This window comes from Vitis riparia, chromosome 13, assembly GCF_004353265.1.
Source record: "Vitis riparia cultivar Riparia Gloire de Montpellier isolate 1030 chromosome 13, EGFV_Vit.rip_1.0, whole genome shotgun sequence".
NCBI classification, from domain to species: domain Eukaryota; kingdom Viridiplantae; phylum Streptophyta; class Magnoliopsida; order Vitales; family Vitaceae; genus Vitis; species Vitis riparia.
In genome coordinates, this window is record NC_048443.1 from 2924893 (window position 1) to 2950068 (window position 25176).

The following is a 25176-nucleotide window of genomic DNA, read 5'->3' on the forward strand; positions in this document are numbered from 1 at the left end:
ATTTAAAAAAAAAAAAAAATTGGAGTAACAAACTTTTCAGATTTTAAATTTTTGAAGAATATTATAATTTTTATGGAGAAAATTTGTTAATCAAGAAATAATTAATTCTTGAAATGACCCTCTTACATATTAATAACACAAATTAACAAATTTTTCATCGTTGAGATTAATAAAATAAGAAAATTTTAAAATTAAAAATACAATTAAAATTAAAAATATAAAAATAAAATATTAACTTTCACTTAATCAAAACACTTTTAAGAAAGAGTTAGAAATAAAATAAGAGTAAATCTTTTAGTTTTTAATTTTTAAGGTTTTTTGGTTTTTGTCTTTAATTTTTATGTATTTTAGTTTTAAATTTTAAAATTTCTTATTTTATTATTCATGTCAACTAACAAAGTTTTTATTCAATTTTATTAAAAAAAATGAGAAGATGATAGAATTTATATAATACATGATATAAAATCGTTATTAACTAGGAGATTAGAAAAGTTTTATTTATCACTTGAAAATCTCAAAGAATTTTTTCATAATAATTTGTATCTTATATTATATAATAAAAATTTTATAATATATTTATTTGTAAAACACTTTTATTAAATTAAAATAATAAACTAATTTTGGATAATTTTATTTAATATCATCAAATAAAAGGGTATTTCAAGAAATAATTATTTGAGTTATGAAAAAATATATATATTTTAAAATATTTTTAAATTGATGAAGATAAAACTAATTTATAAAAGTTGAAATTGTTTTTTTTTCTATATTTTCCAAATTAGGAAATCAAAACCCATTTCCCCCAAAATTTCATCTCCTATTAAGAATGTGTTTGATATCGAAGTGTTTTTAATACTTAAATAATGAAAAATTTTAAGTGTTATAAATGCTAAAAACACTTACTCGAATGACTATTAAACGCATTCTAAATACATACATATAACTAATCGATAAAATTGTTTTTCAATGAAGCTAAGAATGATTATTTTTGGAAGCATCAATTTTGTTGTTTTATACCACTATCATACTACTCTTAAGTGCTAGCATCAACAAGATTCTGAAAACCATATGCCATTGCTTGAAAAATGTTACCTTCTCAGGTTGTCAAAAATGGAAGTAGATTCCAGTCTCGATTCATCATCTTCAGTCAAAAATGCTCAAGTTCAGGTCTATCCATCCTTCACAGAAACTCCAATAAGGAACCTGCCCTGACTAATGACTTTTACTTCTCAGCATAAGCCACCCGTAGAAGTCAATGAAAAAATCTTAGTCTAACATAATTGCTATGGAAAGCAGGGTACCATTTATTTATTTCTGTAAATGCTGTCAGCTTCCTGAAGGCTAGCAACAGTGACTGCAGGAGGGAATGTTCCTGGATTATGTTTTGTTTCACCAAAGGATCACTTAAGCTTTAGGTCAGAAGAATTTGCTACCATAAGGATACCTCTTAATCTACCCTAAATTGGAAGAAACTAGAAAAAGAAATCATCTGAACCTTTCAGTGATTGATCTCCAAACCAACACCGAAGTGGTTTCTTGGCCTTCATCACCCTATCATATTTCCAGCATATATCTGTAAAGAAAAAGAAATGTTTAGGATATTGGTACACTGGGTTCAAGGATTTAAAGAGAAAATCATGTATTCCAACATAAACCACCATATTCCTAATATTAGGGGTCTGCAGAGCACTAAAGATCCATAATTTCACATAGAAAAGGATTTGAAATTTTTTTCGAATGAAATTGCACAATACGTTTAGTTAAAATCTTTCTAAAAACAAAATATTGAGGAAAAAGAAAAAAGATAAAGGTTCTCCAATGATATGCAAGAGATCAAGTCTGAAAGTGTACCAAATTGACAGGAGAAATCACCGTTCACCAGGAATGCTACAACCAGCTTCCCAATGCTACAACAAGGAAATGCTTCTCACCCCTGCATCAGAAGCCAGGTTGGGTTACTAGCGCTTCAATGGATTTTGTGAGAGATCAAGGACAACCAGTTTAGACAGCACTAAGAGCTCCAATGGGATTTGGCTGGAGAATCTGGAAGACAAGTGGTTTAGACTTCTTAGACTCAAAAGCTGGACAACTCCAGATAGGATCTTAAAGTAACTGAAATCATTATCAGAGAGATCAAGCCCGTGAAGATGCACAAGGTGGAAGAGGGCGCTCCTGGAGTTGGTAGAACCATAGAGGCAGGTGCTGCCAAGGTTAAGGCCGATCACATGGCCAGTGTCCCTGTCACACTCTACAACATCCCATGAGCAGCAATCACTACCTTCACATTCACATTTCCAAGCTGCAACTTTTGGAGAAGCAGAAGGATCATCAGAAGCATGCTGATCAATCAGAAAGCTCTGCTTGAACTGAAGCAAGACAGAGCTCTGCTTATTATCACATAATGGCTGCATAGAAGAGGAAGAGTTGGTCACCATCAGATGAAAACACGAGAGTGAAATCAGTGAGTGCATCAGCATGAAGAGATACAAAGATGAGACGTAATCTCGAATTACCTGCTGTAGAATTCTTGGATAAGAAAGAACTTGTGAGTGGTGAGGTTTCTTAGCCAGAATTCATCTTTTGCAAGGAGTTGGCTTAATTTGATTCAAGCTCTCCCTCCCACGTCTTCCACAAATCGAAGAACATGCCAAGAAAAGGACAAAGAATTAGATGGATCTTAACAACCATGAAGTTTCTATTGATAGTAAAGAACTATTTATGCTTTCATTATTCTGCAATGAAGTACCCCTTTTTCAACATCAAACACCATTGTAGAGTTTTAAGTGCCAAACATCAAGACACATGCAAAAGAATTTTTACCCCTGAATCTACTTGAAATAAAATGAAATGCAAAGATAGTTATTATGGAAGTCATAAAATCTTCTTCATGTATATGTAATGAGAAAAAGGAAATGCCATCAGAACATATGATACAAATGAAGGGGGATTTAGTTATGTAAGAATGATCATAGCTCATTCAATCCCAAGTTGCATATTTTCTTTCTTTGGAATCCACATGAGATTGTAAATTGTGATCCAGCAAGACTTCTGCAACTTTGATTTATTTAAGTGTGGTTTACAATTCAAACCAGAAAATTATCTACAGATTTAACAAAGACTTACAAATTTGATGCTTACATTAACTGAGGAGAAGACCAAGAAGAAGAAAAAATATTTTTGAGAAAAGGCCAATCCTGAATTATTGTAAGAAGGAATGTAATTAACAAGAAAAACAAGTTACAAAGAGAAATATCCAATTCCAAATAAAGATGCAGCGCAATCAAGAGGACAAAGAAAAAAGTGATATCTAACCATTTGTATTCTTTGTCACTCACTTGAAAAACCTGTAAGTTGAACAAAGATCATCTTGATAAATGGAAAATTATAAAGACATGGAAGAATCCCGTGATGGAAAAATGTGAAATCATAGGTTTGAAAGCATTAAGAAAACGGCCTATGTTGATAAATGCACATCTATGAATATGGTAAGAAAAAAAAAAAGGCAGAACTTTATATCGAGATGTATGGGAAAAGAAAGCTTCTTGAGGACAATGCAATTGAAATGCACAAAGTAAAAAAAGATCATGAATGAAATAGAGTATACTCACTTTAACTGGCTGATCCTGTGATTAGAGAATTGGATTCCATTTGCATTATTTTCTCTTCACACCCTACATGCACGAAATGGAATTCCTTTAAAATGAACATTTTGAAAATAATTCTTAAGAAGAAAAAAGTTACGTCAAATGAATGGGCGTACTTGATTCTAATAGAAAGGGAATTGACAGCCTATGCATGTTGCATAGATATGCAATCCAACAACAGGCATGTCATGAGGCCCCAGATAAAGTTCTGACTCAAACAACTACAAAAGCTTTCAAGTAAGTTTTATCTGCAATTTTTTTGCTAACATTGACTCCAGTTTCTGCAACAAAAAATCATAATGTGATTAAGGGTGATGGATCACTCATCTCTATGATAGGGTGATTAAGGCAGAGCATATAGTCTTGTTACCATTAGTGTCTTCATGAATTGGTCCCTTATCTGGAGCATATAGATTTGTAGAACTTCACATGTGTATCTGCTTAAGCAAACTTCACATGTGCATCTGCTTAAGCAAGGTGTCCAGCTTACATTTTTGGATAGCATAGTAGAGCAGGGGATCCCAGGCCCTCCAATTGTAAATACAGATTAAATCTGTTCTTCTTCTTCTTCTGTCAATGAGATACTGATTTTTCAACCTTCGTAACCATCAAGCATGAGACTTTATAGCATGGATGGCAAACCAGTGATTGGTGAAGGGGAGTTTTTGCTGTTGGATGAGTTTCAACTGTGCAAGACATGTGAGACAATTCAATTAAACAAATAAATTTGGAACAATAATTAAACAAATGACACAAGGAATTATGGCAGATTGAAGAAAAATACCAAGCACATATATATATAGTGGTGGTCTCTGCATTCATTTTGCTGCCATCTCAACTTCTTATTGCTCAAGGATCAATTTGTCATCTATTTTCACACAGGGGATGTGGGCAATCTTGGGCCAATCTTCCCCTTTCCCTTTTGAGCACCTTTGAATTAGGAGTGGGCAGTCTCTTATATACAGTTCTGAAAGCATGTCAGGCAGCCCTTCCCTTGGTATAAACGACTGGAGCTTAGGACATCGGAAGACGTCTAGCTTTCTAAGAGAGGTCAGCGTTTGGAGAGACAGGAAGGCCAAGGATTCCAGATTCTGGAAATTTGAAATGCAAAGCTCAACTAGAGTAGTAGGAAGAAGAAACAAGTGGTGGTGGTGATTAGGAAAGGAGGTGGCTTCCAGAAATATGCCACCAATGGTAAGAGTTCTAAGAGAGGTCAATCTGGCAAGTCCCCATTCTGATAAGGGCACTTTGATATTCTCACAATTAGTGATCTGAAGTGATGAAAGAGAAGTGAGGTTTCGCAATAGATGAGGCTGCAAGTCCAGATTCTCGCATTTTTCAATCCGAAGATCTTTGAGGTTGTAGAGGCAATCTGGTATGGTTTTGAGATTAGGGTGTCCCAAGATGGACAACTTTTCAAGTGCATTAGTATTACAGTGAAACATCTCCTCTGAAATTGGCTGCATCTGTGCACAATTATCAATCGTAATAGATTTAAGGGTAGAGGGAAACTTGCCAGTAGGAAAGGATGCGAGAGATGAACATTGCGAGATATCCAAGATTTGAAGACCACAATTGGCTGTGTTCTTGAGAGTGGGGGGTAGCTTACCTTTTGGAAAACCAATGAGAGATGGACACCTCTCTATAATTAACTGTTCAAGGGCACACACATGGATGTCTTCTGGAAGAGACACTAGATTTTCACAATTGGATATGAATAGTCGCCTAAGGGTGGTGGGTAACCGCCCTTTTGGAAAGCAAATAAGAGATGGACACTCCTCTATCTCCAAGTATTCTAGGTGACACACGTTGTTGCTGCTGTTTCTCATCATCATCCTATCAGGTAGACTACTTAGACTTTCACAATTAGAAATAGCAAGACCTCTAAGCATGAGCGGGAAACCCTTCTCTGGAAATGACACCAGTTTTGGGCAATCCTCGATGATCAACTCTGCAAGAGATGTATAGCTTTGTAATCCATGCGGAAGCTTCTCCAACTTATCACACTTACGAATTTCCAAATGCTGAAGATTGTAAGGCAGCCCTTGCTCTTCCTCCTCCTCCCCTCCCAAGGATACAAGTTGGTCACAACTCAATATTCGAAGGCGAGAGAGGTTTCCTAATCCCAACCCATCCAGCCACAAACATTGCAACTGACCAGAATTGTCAATTTCTAGAAGTTCAAGCCTCGGCAGGGACTGCATAAACTCCGGCTGAAGTCTGGAAAGCCCTGATATTCCACCAACTTTCAAATAAATATGTGAGGTGATGTCAATTGCGCTTCTACTCGCTCCCCTCAGTGGCATAATGAGAAATTCATGGTTGTCAAACTGTGGCATCATTTCTGGGCAATAATAAATATTGAGCTCTTCAAGAGAAGGCAAGTCTGTTGGAAGTGGAACCATCATTTCTGGGCAATTCTCAATACTGAGCTTTACTAGAGAAGTTAGGTGTGTGGGTAATTTCTTAATCAATCTTGGACAATTTTTTATCTCCAACTGACGGAGGCGAGAAAATGACTTTGTTGACCAACACCACTCTTCCCATTCCTTCATGTCCTCAAACCACAAAGACTCTAAGCATTGGAAAGGCTTAGCATGAAGAGAACCTTGGCCCTCAAACTCCAGCCCCACACTTTTCACTCCATCCATTTTTTTGATGACTAACTTCTTGAGGAGGGGTAGTTGCCCAACGGAAGGTAGTGATATGCATCTTATACAACCAATAAGACTTAACGCAACCAATTTAGTGTAAGAGGGATCACACATCCAGTTTGGGAATTTTCGACCACCATAATATTCAATCCTGAGTTCCTTCAGATTGGTATGAGGTTGTAGAGAGAGGAGGACTCCCATTTCAGTGTCTTCATTATGTGAATCAACCAATTCTTTACTCCAAATCATACTCAAGCTTTCAACATTGAGCTTAGTGTTTAGATTGGCATCCCTAGCATCTTGAACATCCACAACATTTTCCAATTTTGAAATGCATATCTTCCCCCGCAGATTTGACAAATCCTTCAACTCCTTTATTCCCAAAAATCCTCGTTTGGCGACAATAAAATCTGACAAGGTTTGCAATTTCTTTAATTTGCCTATTTGCTGTGGCATCTCTTGCAATGAACATCCAACAACATCAAGATGTCTAAGGCTAATTAAATTTCCAATGTTGGAAGGCAACCTTGTAAGATGCTCACAATTGGATAGTATCAATGTTTGTAAATTATAGAGATTGGTCACTGAATCTGGCAATAATTTGATTTGGGTGAAAGACAAATTCAAATAACGTAGATGCTTTAATCCACCAATAGAATCTGGTAACTCAAATATCATATATTCACTCAAAGAGAGGACTCTTAAATATCGAAATTTTGGCACCAAATGATCACACACCAAACTAGTTACAAAAGATTCTGTAAACGTACCATGAATTGGTAAAGCCACAAATGTTCGTAAATGTTCTAACTCTTGAAAGGCTTCAAATTTTTTTAACACATCGAATTTTCCACGAATGAATGATAAATGACGAGTCTCTTTGGAAATTGTGGATTGTCGAGTACTTTCCAAGTTATCTTCCAAACAAAAGCATATTTCACTAGAAGCAACTCGAGCTAGATCACAGATAAGATCATGCATCACAAAACGGGATTCATCGTTACCTGATGATTGAAAAAATGACCTTGACAATAATTCACAAAAATTGTCGTCTCCTAGATCTTCCATTGTGCGGTTGTCAGCGTTTGGTTGCTGAATTAAACCTTCAGCCATCCACAGGAGGACCAAAGTTTTTGAGTCAAACTCATAGTCGTTGCGGAACATGGCACAGTATGCAAAACACCTCTTCAAATATGACGGGAGACAGTGATAGCTCAACAGCAACGCAGGAAGAATCTCACATTCCGTGCTTGAAAAATCCCAAATTTTGCTATTCAATACTCTTTCCCATTCTTCTTCCCTCTGTTTAGAGCGTAAGAGACCACCAAGGGCTTTTGCTGCTAGGGGCAATCCCCCACACTTGCCAACAATTTTCCTCCCAATGGACACCAAGTTTGGATGATCTTCCATATTTCTATGTTCAAATGCATGCTTCTCAAACACAGACCAACAAGCGTCTTCTGACAAGGGGTTTAGTTCATGAAGATTCTCGGCAGCTCCCATCATCAATGCAACATTTTTATTGCGTGTTGTAACTATGACTTTGCTTCCTTTCGCCCCTACACTCAAAGGGGCACGCAATCGATCCCAATTATCAAAATTCTTGTTCCACACATCGTCTAGAATGAGTAAAAACTTTTTCCCTGTCAACTCGTCTGTCAATTTCTTTTGAACTTGTTGGAAGTCCAACGAGCCGCTTGCATCAGAACTTTCCACCGAATTGAGAATTGCTTTTGTTATATTCTCCACATCAAACACGTCAGACACACAAACCCACGCTTTTAGGTCAAAATTTTTGGCCATTTCATCGTTGTAAACCAGCCGTGCAAGTGTTGTCTTGCCCAGACCGCCCATGCCAACAATGGAAATGACGCCAACACTGTTTTCCTTGGGCCCAACCTTGCACAGCAAATCAAGAATCGCTTTTTTATCTTCATCCCTGCCATAAACGCCAGGTTCGTATGCTATAGGTGTAGTGGGTGGTGGCCTTTGCCAAGCGGAAGTAGCTCCTCCTGCCGCCTTTTCCAGGCCAAGTCCAGCTTTTCTAGCTGAAATGTCTTGCAATCTGCTTGTGATCCCTCTAATCTTGGACCCCATCTTGACATTACGCACAACATGAGTTGGACTGAAACTAGTGCAGCACGTAGGAATGAACTTGCGTACCATGCTTGTGCTGGCTTCATCAACTTCCGCCCCCATCAGCTTTCTTCTCATCAATTCGTAAGCAAACTCGTCCAAGACATCCTCCATATCATACGCCAAAACCCTCAGATCAAACAGCCATGATTTGACAGCCTCATCTGTGATCTGCTTCTCCTCCGCGTCGTTGAGCTCTTGCCGGATGCTCTGCAACTCCTTCTCCCATTTCTTGAGTTCGGTGTGGACATCCTCCTGCCGTGCGAACTTAATAAGATCAGAGGAAGTCAACTTGTCAAACAGCAAGCCGAGGGCAGTGGAAAGAAGAGCCTCTCCAACAACTTCCATGGTGTTCTGCAAGGGCAAATCAAGTAGTGTAGGCTTCAGCAATCAAACAGGGAGTTTTGGGGCAAAAAATAACCCTTTTATAAAATGAAATGTAACTTATAACCCCCACCTACCCCTTCATTGACACGGAGCCATGTCATAAAAGTTTTTTTTTTTTTTTTTTTTTAATTCAAGTTGAAACCTTAATCGAAAACTTTATTTTTAAATTAAATCGAAATTTACAATGAGAGTTCATTTTTAAGCTAAGCCTCGATTGTGTTTTAATTAATTCTTATTTTTCTTTAAAATTTAATTAAAAATATTAAATTACATATTATTATTGAAATTAAAAATATATATTTTAATAATAAAAAATTATATATTTAAATTAAAGATCTTATATTATTTTATAAATTGATAAATATAATAATAAATAAATATTATATATAAATAAAATATAAAATTATATAATTTATTAATTTAAGTTATTTAATTTCTAGAATTAAAAAAACCCTCTGTTTTTTTTCTATAAAAGGAACCTAAACTTTTTTCTATTAAAGGAAGGATTCCAATTGCGGTCATGGCCCACGACTGAAGAAAAAGCAGAGCAACCCTATTTTTTTCCATAAACGGTAGGATTTTGCCGTCATGGGCCCTGAGGAAAAAGCAGAGCATGGCAGCCGTGGCAGCCTTTCACAATTATCGGAGCTCCGCACTAAGGTGCCGTTGGATGGTTTTACTCATAAATATTTTTTAAAAGTATTTAAAATAAAAGGCTATGTAACCCTTTTAATATATTTTCTATTTTTAAAAAATTATAAATGTCTATATAAAAGTAGAAACACCCTATAAAAAATATATACATAAATTTCTCTTATATTTTTTAAAATTAATTTTAAAAAATATTAAAATATGAAAAAATAAAAAGAAAAAAATATACCTTAAATTTTTAAACAGTTTTTAAGGCAATTAATTTTTTAATTTAATTTTCTAAAAATTCTTGTATATATTATATAAAAACTTTTATTCTTTTCAATTTAAAAATAAAAAAAATAAGAGATGCATCTAAACAACTCTAAATTATTCCTATATATTTTTTTTTAGTCTTATATTAAAATTCTAAAATAAATCTAAAAACAAATTTAAGCGCAACTGTGGACCCCGCATTTCGGCTCATGCGTTTTCCACTCGATGGCGAGCTTGATTTTTATTTCAAAAATGATTTTTATTTATTAGAAAATGACTTGGAGTCGCCACTTATTTTTGTTTTATTTTAAAAAGGTAAACAAAATAAGAAAGAAAACCCTAAGTGCGACTCCTTATTTTGGAAAAGGTGATCTACGAAAAACCGAATCGGGTTCGGGGGTCAGGTTACTTATTGGGAAGGTACGGTAACGACCGTAGCACCCCTTTAAGTCCCTAAAGTCGGGTCTCTACTAATAAAATGAAGCTGACATGACAATCAATGAGAAAATCAATGAATACCCGAAGCGATCATGCACATATGGGAATCAAAACATGTACAAAGAATGAACAAAATATGAGTGGATACGTACCTGGTCCTCCAGTCGTGAATGCGCTATCATGGAACAGGATTAGTGAATCATGAATAGATAAAATTATGCGCATGTTAAGGAACAGAATGAATCAAACAAGCATGGTAAATCAATCAATCAATCAATCAATCAGTCATAAAATCACATATGCGGGGCCCCCACCAAAGCCCGATTGATCTTGCCTGAATTAATCTCGCGAAACCCATTATTTCGGAATTATGAAGATTCATCATTCTTGCTTGTGTAAAGAATCGAAAGAAATAGAACATTATTTAAAAATCGAAGTAGAATTAAAGCTATTCGAGAGAAAATTGGATTTTTGAGATTTATTTGAAAATTAGAGTCTCGAAAATTATTTGAAGATTGGAGTCTTGAAAAATTAAATTTAAGAATTGGAGTTTTGGATATTAAATTTGAAAGAAATTAGAATTTTGGAAATCGGAAATTAAGTTCAGAAATTGGGATTTTGAATAATTGTTTAAAATGGAATTTCAAAATAAATAACTAAAATAATAATAATTAAATAGATTAATGTGAATTTTGGAACTTTGGAATTAGGAATTAAATCGGGAGTCGGAAATTTTAATGAATTGTTTAAAATGAATTTTTAGAATGAATAAATAAAATAATAATAATTAAATAGATTAATGTGAATATTGGAATTTTTGGAATTATAAATTAAAATCGGAAGTGGAAATTTTAATGAGTTGTTTAAAATGGAATTTTAGAATAAATAAATAAACCAATAATAATTAAATAAATTAATGTGAATATTGGAATTTTTGGAATTAGAAATTAAATTTGAAAGTCAGAAATTTTAATGAATTGCTTTAGATGAAATTTTAGAATAAATAAATAAAATAATAATACTAATGAAAATAATAAGGATTAAATAATTAAATGTGGAAATTGGAATTCCGAAAATTAGAAATCGAATTTAGAAATCGGGATTTTGAAGAATTACTTGATGATAGAATTTTAAATAAATAAATAAATAATAATAATTCGAATAAATTGATGTGAGGATTTAAAATTTCAGAAATTGGAATTTAAATTTAGAAATTAGAATTTTGAAAGATTATTTTAAAGATTGAATTTTGAAAATGAACAAATGAATAAATAACGATGATTAAATAAATTGGTGTGAGAATTAAAGTTTCGGAAATTGGAGTTTTGAGGTTATTTGAAGATGATATTTTTAAAAAAGATGAAATTCGGGATTATGGAACTTTTGGGATATTAGAATTAAAAATTGAATTTTGGGAAAACTAAATTTATAGTTAGAGTTTTAGAAAATTATTTTGAGAATTAAATTTTGAAGAATTAAAATTAAAATATTGGAATTTTAGAAAATTGAATTTCAGATCTGAAGTTTCGTAAGCTGAATTTAAAAATCGCATTTTACGAGATTATTTCGGAAAGAGTACGTGTATATATATATATTCTTAAATAAAATAATTAACAAATAAATAAATAAATAAAATAAATGAATGAATTCGGAACGTTGAGATTTTTAAAAGAATTACTTGATAACGGAACTTTCAAAAAAATGAAAATTTTAACATGAAAAAAAAATGGAATTAAGAAGATGGCACCTGGGAGAAAAGAGAAAATAACAAATAATAAACACCCTTGAGGCCTACGGGACCTATGCCACTAATGAATAAAAAATAATAAATTCATGTCTTTGACTTTTATTCACCAATTTCTTTAAACATGCCTGCCATGCAATATATTCCTCTTTCCCCCTTTTTTTTATTATGCTCCTGCTGCCACTATGAAGGCTAGATAGATTCGGGACCTTAGAGGAGACTCACAGCAACCTGGGCAGCCATGAGTGCATGGGTAACGTAGACGTGGGTGAGATGGCAAGAGGATTGGTAAGAAAGGAACATTAAAACAGTGAGAAAAAGGGTTTTCGGTGATTGATGAAACGGAAGATGTTTGGTATGAAGAGCAATAGGTGATGAACTTTGTGGGTATGCAAGGTGGTCTTGGCTAATGAGGACGAGCATGGTGTGGGTATGGTGATAATATAGAGAGAGAAACGGGTAAGAGATGGATAAGTGGGGTATTCGGGTAGTGGGTATGGGCACGTATGCACGAGGTTGGAAGGTTGGGTTGCCAACAGCGGGTTTCGAAGAAGGAAATGTGGGCATGGTGGTGAATACGGCTGTGGGTATGGTGGGGTAAGAGCATGAAAGGTGAAAGTGTCATGTATGGAAAATGAGAAATGGGCATATGAATAACTAGGTTAGCATGATCCTCCTGCGCATGGGTGGATAAATCTGGGATATTAACAAGAGTTTTGGAAGGAGCTTTGGGGCAGCCATGCATGCGCTGGAATGGGTATCAAGAGGGGGGTTAAATAGGTAGGCACGCATGCATGAGGACAAATGGGTATTAATTTGTTTAACTTCTCCTTTCCATCGTTGTTCAAGTCACCTTCCAAAATAATATAAATAAGGCTTGGAGTGGTTGAAATAGCCGAAATCTCTTCGGAGCAACTTTACTCTCTGATGACATCAAAACCTTGAGGATCTGTATCTTCGCAAGGGGTCACAGCCAGATTTTCTCTCTCACAGTCCATGCATTTAACGCGGTCCAAGAACAAGGAGCAGCCACAACAAGCAAGCAATAATGGAAACAGAGCATGAAGAACAGCAGATGAAGATATCCTCAACTAAGGCTTCACTCATGAGCCACCAGTGAGCCCTCCGATCAGGTAAGAATAAACACAACAAATACAACTATTGGCATGATTGTGGAATATTTCACACTAGAGGCATGGCATATTAAGATTAACAACCTCAAACATGAGTTTAGGATCATATCTCAACAAACAACAGGTGGCCTTCATTATCCACCCCAAGCAAACGGATATCCAAACACCAACAAGAGATATGGAAGAGAGGTAACAGCTAAAAACATCAATAAGCCTGCAGTAACCATACCTGAGGAAGTTTTTCTCCAGCGAAAACGGACTCCAAGCTTCTTCCTCTAACTCCCAGAACCTCCCCCGGACCCTCTCCACAGCAGCCTCTTAAAAAAAAAGAAGAAAAAAACCCCTCCGAACCCCCTTTCAATCTCTCTTCTGGCTTTTTAAACCTCCTCATTTTCCTGTCTTCCTCAGCAAGCCACTGAAAAAAAAATCTCCTCTGTCACCCCTGCAGCCCTAGCTCCTCTGTTCCCTTAGACCGTCACCTCAAGTTCTTTAGGCTGCTCAAGAACAGCTCACCCATCATCCTCTTTGGCTGCCAGCCTTCTTTGGCTGCCCGAGAAACGGCTTCTTCTCATCAGCCGCTTTCCTTCACTTCCCATCCCCTATTTAGCTGCCCGAGAACGGCTCCTCTTTGGGATGGCTAGGAGAGATAATCAGATAATAATAATAAAAAATGAACACCCTTTGAGGGGGTCTACAGCAACCAAACAATATGAGTTTTTCTTTCAATTTCTTCTTTTTAACTTAGAGAGTTATACTCAAGCTTGCCTTTTTCCCTTCAGTTGATTGGGCTCTAATACAAGGAATGTAAATTAAATTTGTCCACTTTTTTTGAAAAATAAGAGTCTTTTTCATAAATGAGCTTTATATTTATATTTACATATATTTATTTATTTATTTATTTATTATTATTATTATTATATAACAAATAGATAAAATTGTTTTTCAATGAAAGCTAAGAATTATTACTTGTGGAAGCATAAATTTTGTTGTTTCACACCTATACAACTATCATAACATCACCTCCAAGGCTCCAACACTACCATTAGTGCCACTTCCACAATGCTGGTCCAACGATATGAAAGAGAACAAGTTTAAAAGTGTACCAAATTGACAGAGCAAAACACCATTCACCAGGAATGCTACAACCAGCTTCCCAAAAGCATTTTGTATTACAAGAAAGAAATGCTTCTCACCCCTGAATCTGAAGCAAGGTCAGGTTACTGGTGCTTCAATGGATTTTGTGAGAGATCAAGGACAATCGGTTTGGACAGCACTAAGAGATCCAATGGGATTTGGCCAGAGAATCCAGGTGAGGTGTCATTTAGACTTCTTAGACTCAAAAGCTGGACAACTCCTGATGGGATCATAGAGTAATTGAAATCATTATCAGAGAGATCATGCCCTTGAAGATGCACAAGGTGGAAGAAGGCGCTGCTGAAGTTGATAGAACCATAGAGACAGCTGCTGCCAAGGTTAAGGCAGATCACATGGACAGTGTCCTTGTTACACTCTTAAGACATCCCATGAGCAGCAGTCACTACCATCTCCTTCAGATTTCCAAGCTGCAACTTTTGGATAAGCAGAAGGATCATCAGAAGCATGCTGACCAATCAGAAAGCTCTGCTTGAACTCAAGCAAGACAGAGAGGTCTGATTATTATCACATAATGGCGTGTAGAAGAGGAAGAGTTGGTCACCATCAGATGAATACACAAGAGTGAAATCAGTGAGTGCACCAGCATGAAGAGATAGAAAGATGAAACATAATCTCGAATTACCTGCTGGAGAATTCTTGGATAAGAAAGAACTTGCGTGTGGTGAGGTTTCTTAGCAAGAATTCGTCTTTTGCAAGGAGTTGGCTTAATTTGATTCAAGCTCTCCTCCCACATCTTCCACAAATTGAAGAACATGTCAAGAAAAGGACAAGGAATTAGATGGATCTTAACAACCATGAAGCTTTTTTTATGGTAAAGAACTATTTATACTTTCATTATTCTGCAATGAAGTACCCCTTTTTCAACACCAAACACCATTATATAGTTTTAAGTGCCAAACGTCAAGACAAATGCAAAAGAATTTTCACCCCTGAATCTCCTTGAAGTAAAAAGAAATGCAAACATAGTTATTGAAAACTTATAATGGAAGTCAAAAAATCTTCCTCATGTATATGTAATGAGAAAAAGGAAATGCCATCAGAACATACGATACAAATGAAGGAGGCTATACATATGTAAGAATGATCACAACTGATTGTATCCCAAGTTGCAGATTTCCTTTCTTCGGAATACACATGAGATGGTAAGTTGTGAGCCAGCAAGACTTCTGCAACTTCGAATTATTTATGTGTGGTTTACAATTGAAACCAGAAAATTATCGACAGATATAACAAAAAGGTAGAAATTTGATGCTTACATTAACTGAAGAGGAGACTAAGAAGAACAATTATTTTTGAGAAAAGGCCAATCCTGAATTATTGTAAGAAGTAATGCAATTAAAAATGTAACAAAAAATAAGTTACAAACAGAAGTATCCAATTCCAAATAGAGAAGCATGGCAATCAAGAGGACAAAGAAAAAAGTGATATCTAACCATTTGTATTCTTTATTACTCACTTGAAAAATCTTTGAGTTGATGGAAAAATGTGAAATCATAGGTTTAAATGTTATCACCCCACGTCGTCTCCACATTCACCACCATGAAGGAGTGATCTTGAAGTGGTCCAACACCCACGTCCTCCACCATGATCGTACATTTTCGCTGCGTTTAAAGAGGGTGTGGCAAATCTGCAGAAACGTGGTATGATGGGAGGCCACGGTTATATATTTCTCATGGTCCCGAACTCGATATTTGCCGTCTTCATTATTCAGTAATACACCATCCAAAGGAGATCATCAGAGTTTGGAAACCAAAGGTTGAACCGATTCCAACAACTTGATCCGATGGCTGGAGGTAAGTGGACTACAAGTCTTTTACAGATTGAATTCATGTTGTAAGTGTTCATTGAATTGAATATATCATGTATAATATCTTACATTTGGTATCAGAGCCTTGCAATCTTGCCTCTGCCTTGGTGTTAGTAGCTTAGATAATGGTTTCCTTTCTGGAAATAAATTCGAATAGAACCAGAAATTAGGTGAAATGATTCAGCTTTTGTGGTTTACTTCCACCTACAGCCATGCAACCCATTCAACTACAGCGTCTTTTGATCTAGATTTTTTCTTCACCATAAAAACCCATCTCTTTCTCTATCTACATACATTTATATATATTCACTGCATGCACAATTTCGAGCCCCATTTAGAGCGCCATTAAGCACCATTGGAGGTGTTGTTTGGAGGCACTACAGGCCCCCTTTCCGAGCGCCATTCAGGCGCTTTCCAAGCGCCGCTGCAAGTGTAATATCCATACACTGTTGATGCGTCTTTCACCTGCGAATGAGGGAGTCGGGCTGCACTCCGGTGGATGCAGCCCATCCCAATTGTGGCGGCTATCACATCACTACCAGAAAAGAGACAGCCTGTCCCATTGGCCGCGGCGTGCATGGCGATGTTGGGGATGAAGCAGTCCACAGGTGGCTGAAAATTAGGAAGATGGGTTTGTGACATTATTAAAAAAAAAAAAAAAAAAAAAAAACTAGAGAGAGATTGGGTTCTACTAAGTTTTTTGGGCCTTGGTATAAGTGACTTTTGGGCCTATTAAGCTTATTGCATGACAGTGGCCCATTTTACTAAATTAAGGGGCTTTAAGTGTAGGGCCATGGGTTAATTGTTAAAATTGGGTCAATTTAGGCAATTATGACCCGTTTGAAATAATTTTATTGGGTTTAGGCACCCATTCATAATTTGAAACCTTTTAAATTATTCTAAATTATATGTTATTTTTATACATGCAAATTAAATTATTTATTTTAATTTATATGTTTGTATGTGTAAAAATATAGCCTAAATTTGAGTTAGATAAATTAAAAGTTGTAGTTTTTAATGCATGCAATTGTTGCCTAAAATTTAGTTAGATATATTAAAATTATATCATATAGTTTTAATGTCTAGTGAATCCATATGATTTTTTAAATAATTAAGGAATAGCCACAACATCCTTAATTATATAAAAAATTATATATTAATAAGGATCACATAATGGACATTAATTGTAATTAACTATATAAATATGATGATTTTACCCCATAGGGTTTTCATTATGTTTATATAATTAATTAGGATAAAATATTAAAATTAATTTTTCCTAATTTACCCACAGGAGTTAGGAAGAATTAATTTAATAAGTTTATCATAAAGATTATAGACAGAAAATATCAAACTATATTCATAATAAATTTCATAATTTAATAAAATAGTTTGATAAAGTCTATCATAAAGATGATGAATCTTATTGAATTAAAGATTTAGCCCACAGACAATTTTTAATAAAATTAGATTCAATTTTTAAAGCATGTTCTACATTGGTAAAACATGAATTTAAATTAAAGCCTCAAATTTTTTTAATAAGTTTGTAATCTTTTTATGCAGTTTTACCTAGCATATCTGATATTCGTTGTGAGGTTCCCGAACTCAGGGGAGATAACTTTAAGATATGGAAGGAGAGAATTCTTCTTCAATTAGGGTGCATGGACATAGACTATGCCATAAGGAAAGATGAACCACATAAGATCATTAATGCCAGCACACCTGAAGAAATATTATTGTACGAACGTTGGGAGAAATCTAATCGGCTCAGCGTGATGTACATAAAGACAAAAATTAGTGCTGGTATACGTGGTTCGATCGAGCAACATGAGAATGTCCGCGAATTGCTCAAGGCTATTGACGAGCAATTTGTCACTTCAGACAAAGCCTTGACAAGCACCCTGATTATGAAGTTCACATCCCTGAAACTCACCAGTATAAGAGGTGTACGCGAACACATCATGGAAATGAGGGACATAGTGGCTCAATTGAAGAAACTCGAGGTAGAAATGTCTGAATCCTTCTTGGTGCACTTTATCCTTAACACTCTTCCGCCTCAATATGGACCTTTCAAAATCTCTTACAACACACATAAGGATAAGTGGTCTATCAATGAATTGATGACCATGTGTGTTCAAGAGGAAGGAAGGTTATTGATGGAACAGGGAGAAAGTGCCATGCTAGTGACGCAAAAGAAATGAAAGAAAGGAAAATCTCAAGCTAGTCAGAAAGGGAAGCAACAAATTTCTCCCAAATCTGACATTAAGAAAGACGAAAAGTGTTTTTTCTGTAAAAAGAAAGGACACGTGAAGAAGAAATGTCTGAAATTTCAGAAATGGCTTGAGAAGAAAGGTAACCCTACCTCATTTGTTTGTTATGAATCTAATATGGTTAATGTAAATACCAACACATGATGGATTGATTCTGGATCTACAATCCACATTTCAAATTCCTTGCAGGGTATGCAAAACCTAAGGAAGCCAGTGACAAGTGAGCAATTCATCTTATCCGGAAACAAGATGGGCTCGCATGTGGAAGCAATAGGGACATGTTATTTAACTTTAAATAGTGGTTTTGTTTTAGAATTGCAAAAGACCTTTTATGTACCAAGTTTCTCACGAAACTTGATTTCAGTTTCTAGACTTGTACCGTTTGGACATTCCTTTCATTTTTCAGAAACATCTTTTAGTTTGATTTATAAATCTGATTGTGTTGGGAATGGTATTTTGTCTGATGGTCTTTATTGCATATTCTTACAATTTGATACCACTCATAATTCATTACATGTCCAAACTGGCATTAAAAGATGTGTTGTTAATGAGGATTCCTCTACATTGTGGCACCAGAGATTAGGTCATATCTCCATAGATAGAATCAAAAGATTGGTGAATGATGGGGTGCTTAGTACTCTAGATTTTACTGACTTTGAGACTTGTGTGGACTGCATTAAGGGAAAGCAGACCAACAAGTCAAAGAGAGGTGCTACTAGGAGTTCTACCATACTAGAGATCATACATACTGATATATGTAGTCTTGACATGGACTCTCATGGTCAGAAATACTTCATCTCTTTCATAGATGATCTCTCACGATACATGTATCTCTACATACTTCATAATAAAAATGAAGCTTTAGAAGCCTTTAAAGTTTTCAAGGCAGAAGTAGAGAAACAATATGGTAAACAAATTAAGATCGTGAGATCAGATAGAGGTGGAGAATATTATGGTAGATACTTGGAAGATGGACAATCACCTGGGCCATTTGCAAATTTTCTTCAAGAACATGGGATTATTGCCCAATACACCATGCTTGGTTCTCCAGACCAAAATGGTGTAGCAGAAAGAAGAAACCGAACTTTATTGGACATGGTGAGGAGTATGCTTAGCAGCTCAAAACTTCCTAAATTCTTGTGGACTAAAGCACTTAAGACAACAGTGTATATATTAAACTGAGTTCCAACCAAGGTTGTCCCAAAGACGCCATTTGAGTTATTGAAAGGTTGGAAACCGAGTTTGCGACATATGCGCGTTTGGGGATGCTCGTCTGAAGTGAGAATTTATAATCCATAGGAGAAGAAACTGGACCCAAGGACTATTAGTGGGTATTTCATTGGATATGCTGAAAAGTCTAAGGGGTACAGATTTTACTGTCCATCTCACAGCACTAGGATTGTGGAATCGAGAAATGCTAAATTTCTTGAATATGACTTGGTTAGTGGGAGCGATCAATTCAGAAACATAGTTTCTGATATTGATCATACAAAGTCTCAACCTTCCACTTCAAGTGATAGATTGTTTATTGTTCATAACACCCTCAAGTACAATTGGGTGTAGAACGAACAATCGCTGAAGTTCAACCAGTCGTTGAAGTTCCACAAGCTGTTGACAACATTCCAGTAGATCAAGTTGATCAGGAGTTTCCTGATACTTCTGAACAACAAGTTGAACCTCATACTTCCTTAGAAGATATTGGTGCAACCTTAAGAAGGTCTACTCGAAGAACTAAGAGGTCAGCAATTCCTAATGATTATGTAGTGTATCTACAGGAATGTGACTACAATATAGGAGCCAAAAACGATCCCGAATCTTTTTCACAAGCCATGAGTTGTAAAGAATCAGAATTGTGGTACAATACCATGAAGGATGAGATGAGTTCCATGAAGTGCAATGATGTTTGGGACCTTGTTGAGTTGCCTAATGGTGCAAAAACCATTGGTTGTAAATGGGTTTTTAAGACAAAGAAAGACTCATTAGGCAACATTGAGAGATACAAGGTCAGACTTGTTGCAAAAAGGTTCACTCAGAAAGAAGGAATCGATTACACGGAAACCTTTTCTCCTATATCTAAGAAAGATTCCTTGCGCATTATATTGGCATTAGTAGCCCACTTTGATTTGGAATTGCAACAAATGGATGTGAAAACAACATTTCTTAATGGAGAGCTAGAGGAGGAGGTTTACATGAAACAACCTGAAGGATTCCCCTCTAGTGATGGTGAGCAATTGGTTTGTAAGCTTAAGAAATCCATATACGATTTAAAACAAGCATCCCGCCAATGGTATTTAAAATTCCATAACATAATTTCTTCATTTGGTTTTGAAGAAAATGTTATGGATCAATGCATATACCTTAAGGTCAGTGGGAGTAAAGTTTGTTTTCTTGTTTTATACGTGGATGACATCTTACTTGCAACCAATGATAAGGGTATACTTCATGAGGTGAAACAATTCCTCTCTAAAAATTCCGACATGAAGGATATGGGTAAGACATCTTATGTCATCGGCATTAAGATCCATAGAGACAGATTTCAAGGTATCTTAGGTTTGTCTCAAGAAACCTATATCAATAAAGTTTTAGGGAGATTTCGGATGAAGAATTGTTCACCTAGTGTTTCTCCTATAGTGAAGGGTGATAGGTTCAATCTGGACCAATGCCCAAAAAACGATCTTGAGAGGGAACAAATGAAGAACATTCCATATGCTTCTGCAGTTGGAAGTCTGATGTATGCTCAGGTCTGCACAAGGCCTGACATTGCATTTGCTGTCGGAATGTTAGGACGATATCAGAGTAACCCAGGTAAGGACCACTGGAAAGCTGCAAAGAAAGTGTGAGATATCTTCAAGGAACTAAAGATTACAAGCTTATGTACAGACGAACAAGCAATTTAGAGGTTGTTGGCTACTCAGATTCAGACTTCGCTGGTTGTGTTGATTCATGTAAATCAACATCTAGATACATTTTTATATTGGCCGGTGGAGCTATATCTTGGAGGAGCGTTAAGCAGACCATGACTGCTACTTCTACTATGGAAGTTGAGTTCATATCTTGTTTTGAGGCTACTTCACATGGTGTATGGCTTAAGAGTTTCATTTCCGGGCTTAGTTATGGATTCAATATCTAGGCCATTGAGTATATATTGCGACAATTTAACTGCAGTCTTTATGGCGAAGAATAATAAAAGTGGAAGTCGAAGCAAACACATCGACATTAAGTATCTAGCCACAAGAGAACGTGTTAAAGAAAATAAAGTGGTTATTGAGCACATTAACACTGAATTGATGATTGCTGATCCTTTGACTAAGGGCATGCCACCGTTGAAATTCAAGGATCATGTAATGAACATGGGACTTAGTTCCCTTATGTAGTTTCTATTGTACAAACTCTTATTATGATGTTTCCTCATATTGATGTGCACTTTTAATTTTGAGAAAATTTAACTTCATTGGACCAAGAATGAACATAGGGTTTATTCATTAAGTAATATTGCCACATAAAGTAAAATGTTAAGAAATGAATGCACTATAATACATGGAAGATAACACTCGTTATATAGAGGACTTATCGCCATGATTCAAGTATTTGTTACTTAATACGAATAATTGATGGATTAAGATAGGACATTAAGTTAAAGGTGTGGACCAAGTGGGAGAATGTTATCACCCCACGTCGTCTCCACGTTCACCACCATGAAGGGGTAATCCTGAAGTGGTTCAACACCCTTGTCCTCCACCATGATCGCACATTTCCGCCGCGTTTAAAGAGGGTGTGGCAAATCTGCAGAAACGTGGTATGATGGGAGGCCACGGTTATATATTTCTCATGGTCCCGAACTCAATATCTGCCGTCTTCATTATTCAGTAATACACCATCCAAAGGAGATCATCAAAGTTTGGAAACCAAAGGTTGAACCGATTCCAACAACTTGATCCGATGGCTGGAGGTAAGTGGACTACAAGTCTTTTACAGATTGAATTCATGTTGTAAGTGTTCATTGAATTGAATATATCATGTATAATATCTTACATTAAAAGCATTAAGAACATGGCCTAAGTTGATAAATGTGTATCTATGAACAAGTAAGGAAAAAAAATGCAGAACTTTATATAGAGATATATGAGAAAAGAATGCTTCTTGAGGACAACGCAATTGAAATGCATGAAGTCAAAAAAGATCATGAATGAAATAGAGTATACTCAATTTGATTGTCTGAACCTGTGGTTAGAGAATTGGATTCCATTTGCATTATTTTCTCCTTCACATCCTACGTACGTGCACAAAAAGGAATTGTGGCACACTGAAGAAAAAATACCAAGCATATATATATATACAGTGGAATGGTCTCTGCGTTCATTTTGCTGCAATCTCAACTCCTTATTGCTAAAGGATCAATCTGCCATCTATTTTCACATAGGGGATGTGGGCAATCTTGGGCCAATCTTCCCGTTTCTCTTTTGAGCACCTTCAAATTAGGAGTGGGCAATATGTTATAAATAGTTCTGAAAGCGTGTTAAACAGCCCTGGAGATTAGGACAACTGGAGATGCATAGCCTTTTAAGAGAGGTGAGCCTTTGGAGAGACAGGAAAGCCAAGGATTCTAGATTCTTGAAGCTTGAAATGAAAAGCTCAGCTAGAGTAGTAGGAAGAAGCAATGAGTGGTGGTGGTGATAACCAGAAATGGTGAGAGTTTTAAGAGAGGTCGACCTGGCAAGGCCCCATTTTGATAAGGGCATCTTGATATTCTCACAATTAGTGATCTTGAGTGAAGTAAGATAAGTGAGGCCTTGCAATTGATGAGGCTGCAGCTCCAGATTCTCACATTTTCCGCTCTGAAGATCTTTGAGGTTGTAGAGGCAATCTGGTATGATTCTGAGATTGGGATACCCCAAGATGTTCAAATCTTCAAGAGCATTATTATTGTGGTGAAACATCTCCTCTGAAATTGGCTGCAGCTGTGCACAATCACCAACCCTAATAGATTTAAGGGTACAGACAAATCTGCCTCTTGGGAAGGATGAGAGAGATGAACATTGCAAGATATGCAAGATTTGAAGACCACAATTGGTTGTGTTGGAATGGTGATGCACTGGTAGAGAGACTACTGCTTGAGTTCCTACTGCTTTGCCCAACTCATTAAAGGGATTTGAAGTCTATTGCTGCATTGTAGAGTATAGCAGTGGCGTATTACAAAGTGGTGGATATGGGGTATTAAAGGAAGCATGTTACGTTGAAATTGAACCTTGAACTATTGATGATTTTGTAAAATATTTTTGCAGGGAAAAGACATGGCAATAAACTGCATAAAATCAATGAGAAGTTTCATCATCACAGGGGAGGCAGTCAGGGTGCTGGGCTGCAGGACATTTGCTGCTGGGGGTGGTAAAGAAAAGAAGGGCTCTAAAGGGGGTGGGACCAGAGATGCTCCAAAGGCACCAACTCTCAGCAAAGCAAACAATATCTTTTCCAAGGAAAAATCAATTAAGACACCAACCATCAAAAACACTCTGTAAATCACTGGGAATGTCAACAAATAATACCATTACCCAACTCCACTTGGATTAGATTTTAACAGGAACAGCACCCTATGCCCTCTCCACCACCACCACCGCCTCGCCGGAAACGCTGGAAGATTGAAGTCAGCACCACCACTGCCGCCTATGTTCACCAATGTTAGTTGCCATCCAACTCCCAAACCGCAATTGAAGAACTTCCCTTGAGGTCTATAAAAAAGGGAAGCTTGCTCCCATTCATAGCATCTCTCTCAGCTATGTGGGAGCAGTGGTAGCCTGGCAGGAAGAAGAGAGAAGAAGGCGGCTTGGGACAGGCAGCGTTTGGGAAGGGTCTGAAGCTAAGGGTAGTTGGTGCGCTGTTGATGGTAAATAAATAAACCAGGGTTCATTGGGCTTGTTGGGCTTAGTGTTATGGGCCTAATCTGTGTTGTACTATAGGCTATTAGTTTTGGGCCTTCTGTATTTCATATCAAATATTTGTAAGTTGTAACCACATCTATAATAATTTTGTGTGAGATATTTTTGAAGCTAAATATGTAATAGTTTGTTGATGAATTACAGAGAAAGGATGTCTCAGATCTCTGCAATTGGTTCTTTTTCTGTATAAAAATTCTATAATTTAAAAATATATAAACGTATTTTTCAATATAAATAAACTACTTTTCTTAATATTTCTTTTCTTTTTTCTTGGCACTTTCCAGGTAAAGCATAGGTGATTTAGCTGCTTTCTTGGCACCATTTTAGAACTACAAGGATTTTCCGCAAGGATTCTCTTGATAAAGTTTGACTCTATGTCCTTAAGACAAATTTGTCCCATTTAGGTGCTTATGGTTTATTGACAATAGTCTCCAAGAATACAACAATCACTTTCTTATGATAATAACACTTCAAATCACAAAAAACAATGAATCATTTGGTTATTGTACTCTCTTAAATACCAAATATTTGGTAGAAAGAGAAATAACTAGACTTGAAGCTAAGGAGGACTTGAATGACAAGAAAGGAGAAAAAGTAGAGAGAATGGATGAATGAATGAATAAGAAATGTCATGGGTCCCTATTTATAGATATGTTGGTGACTTATTAGAAGAGATGTGTCTTTAAAATACTAGACATATCATTTAAAGGATTGTGTCTTAAAGACACCAAACACATCATTTGGAAAAGGTTGTGTCTTTTAAATACAAGACACATCCTTTAAAACAAGTTGTGTCTAATCCTAATTTTCATTCACCTATATAAATTCCAACAATCCCCCACATGAATGGAAATTGTCTTAAAAAATGAAAATGACAAGCTAATCATTCAAGAGAGTACAACTTGGAAAGTAATTGTGTCAGGATAGGTAGCTTGTGACTTTGAACCTTCCTTAGTGAAATATTATCGA

At 36.1% G+C, this 25176-nt stretch overlaps 2 protein-coding genes across 2 annotated transcripts in view; both read right to left on the bottom strand.

The window, feature by feature from the left end:
* LOC117927665 (putative disease resistance protein RGA3) overlaps positions 1–25176 on the bottom strand; it is a 54340-nt gene that overhangs the window by 8398 nt on the left and 20766 nt on the right. The window contains exons 4-6 of the mRNA XM_034847312.1: positions 2514–2625; positions 1852–2405; positions 1093–1573 (exon numbers count right to left, since the gene is read on the bottom strand). The gene's annotated coding sequence lies outside the window, so the exon portion shown is untranslated. The remainder of the gene's footprint in view (positions 1–1092; positions 1574–1851; positions 2406–2513; positions 2626–25176) is intronic.
* On the bottom strand, positions 4210–24092 carry LOC117927662 (putative disease resistance RPP13-like protein 1). Its single transcript, XM_034847292.1, has 5 exons — positions 22496–24092; positions 14820–14930; positions 14236–14662; positions 4429–8788; positions 4210–4330 (listed from the first exon to the last, which is right to left on the bottom strand). Exon 4 carries the CDS (start codon positions 8780–8782, stop codon positions 4487–4489), a length of 4296 nt encoding a protein of 1431 aa, XP_034703183.1. The 5' UTR covers positions 8783–8788; positions 14236–14662; positions 14820–14930; positions 22496–24092; the 3' UTR covers positions 4210–4330; positions 4429–4486.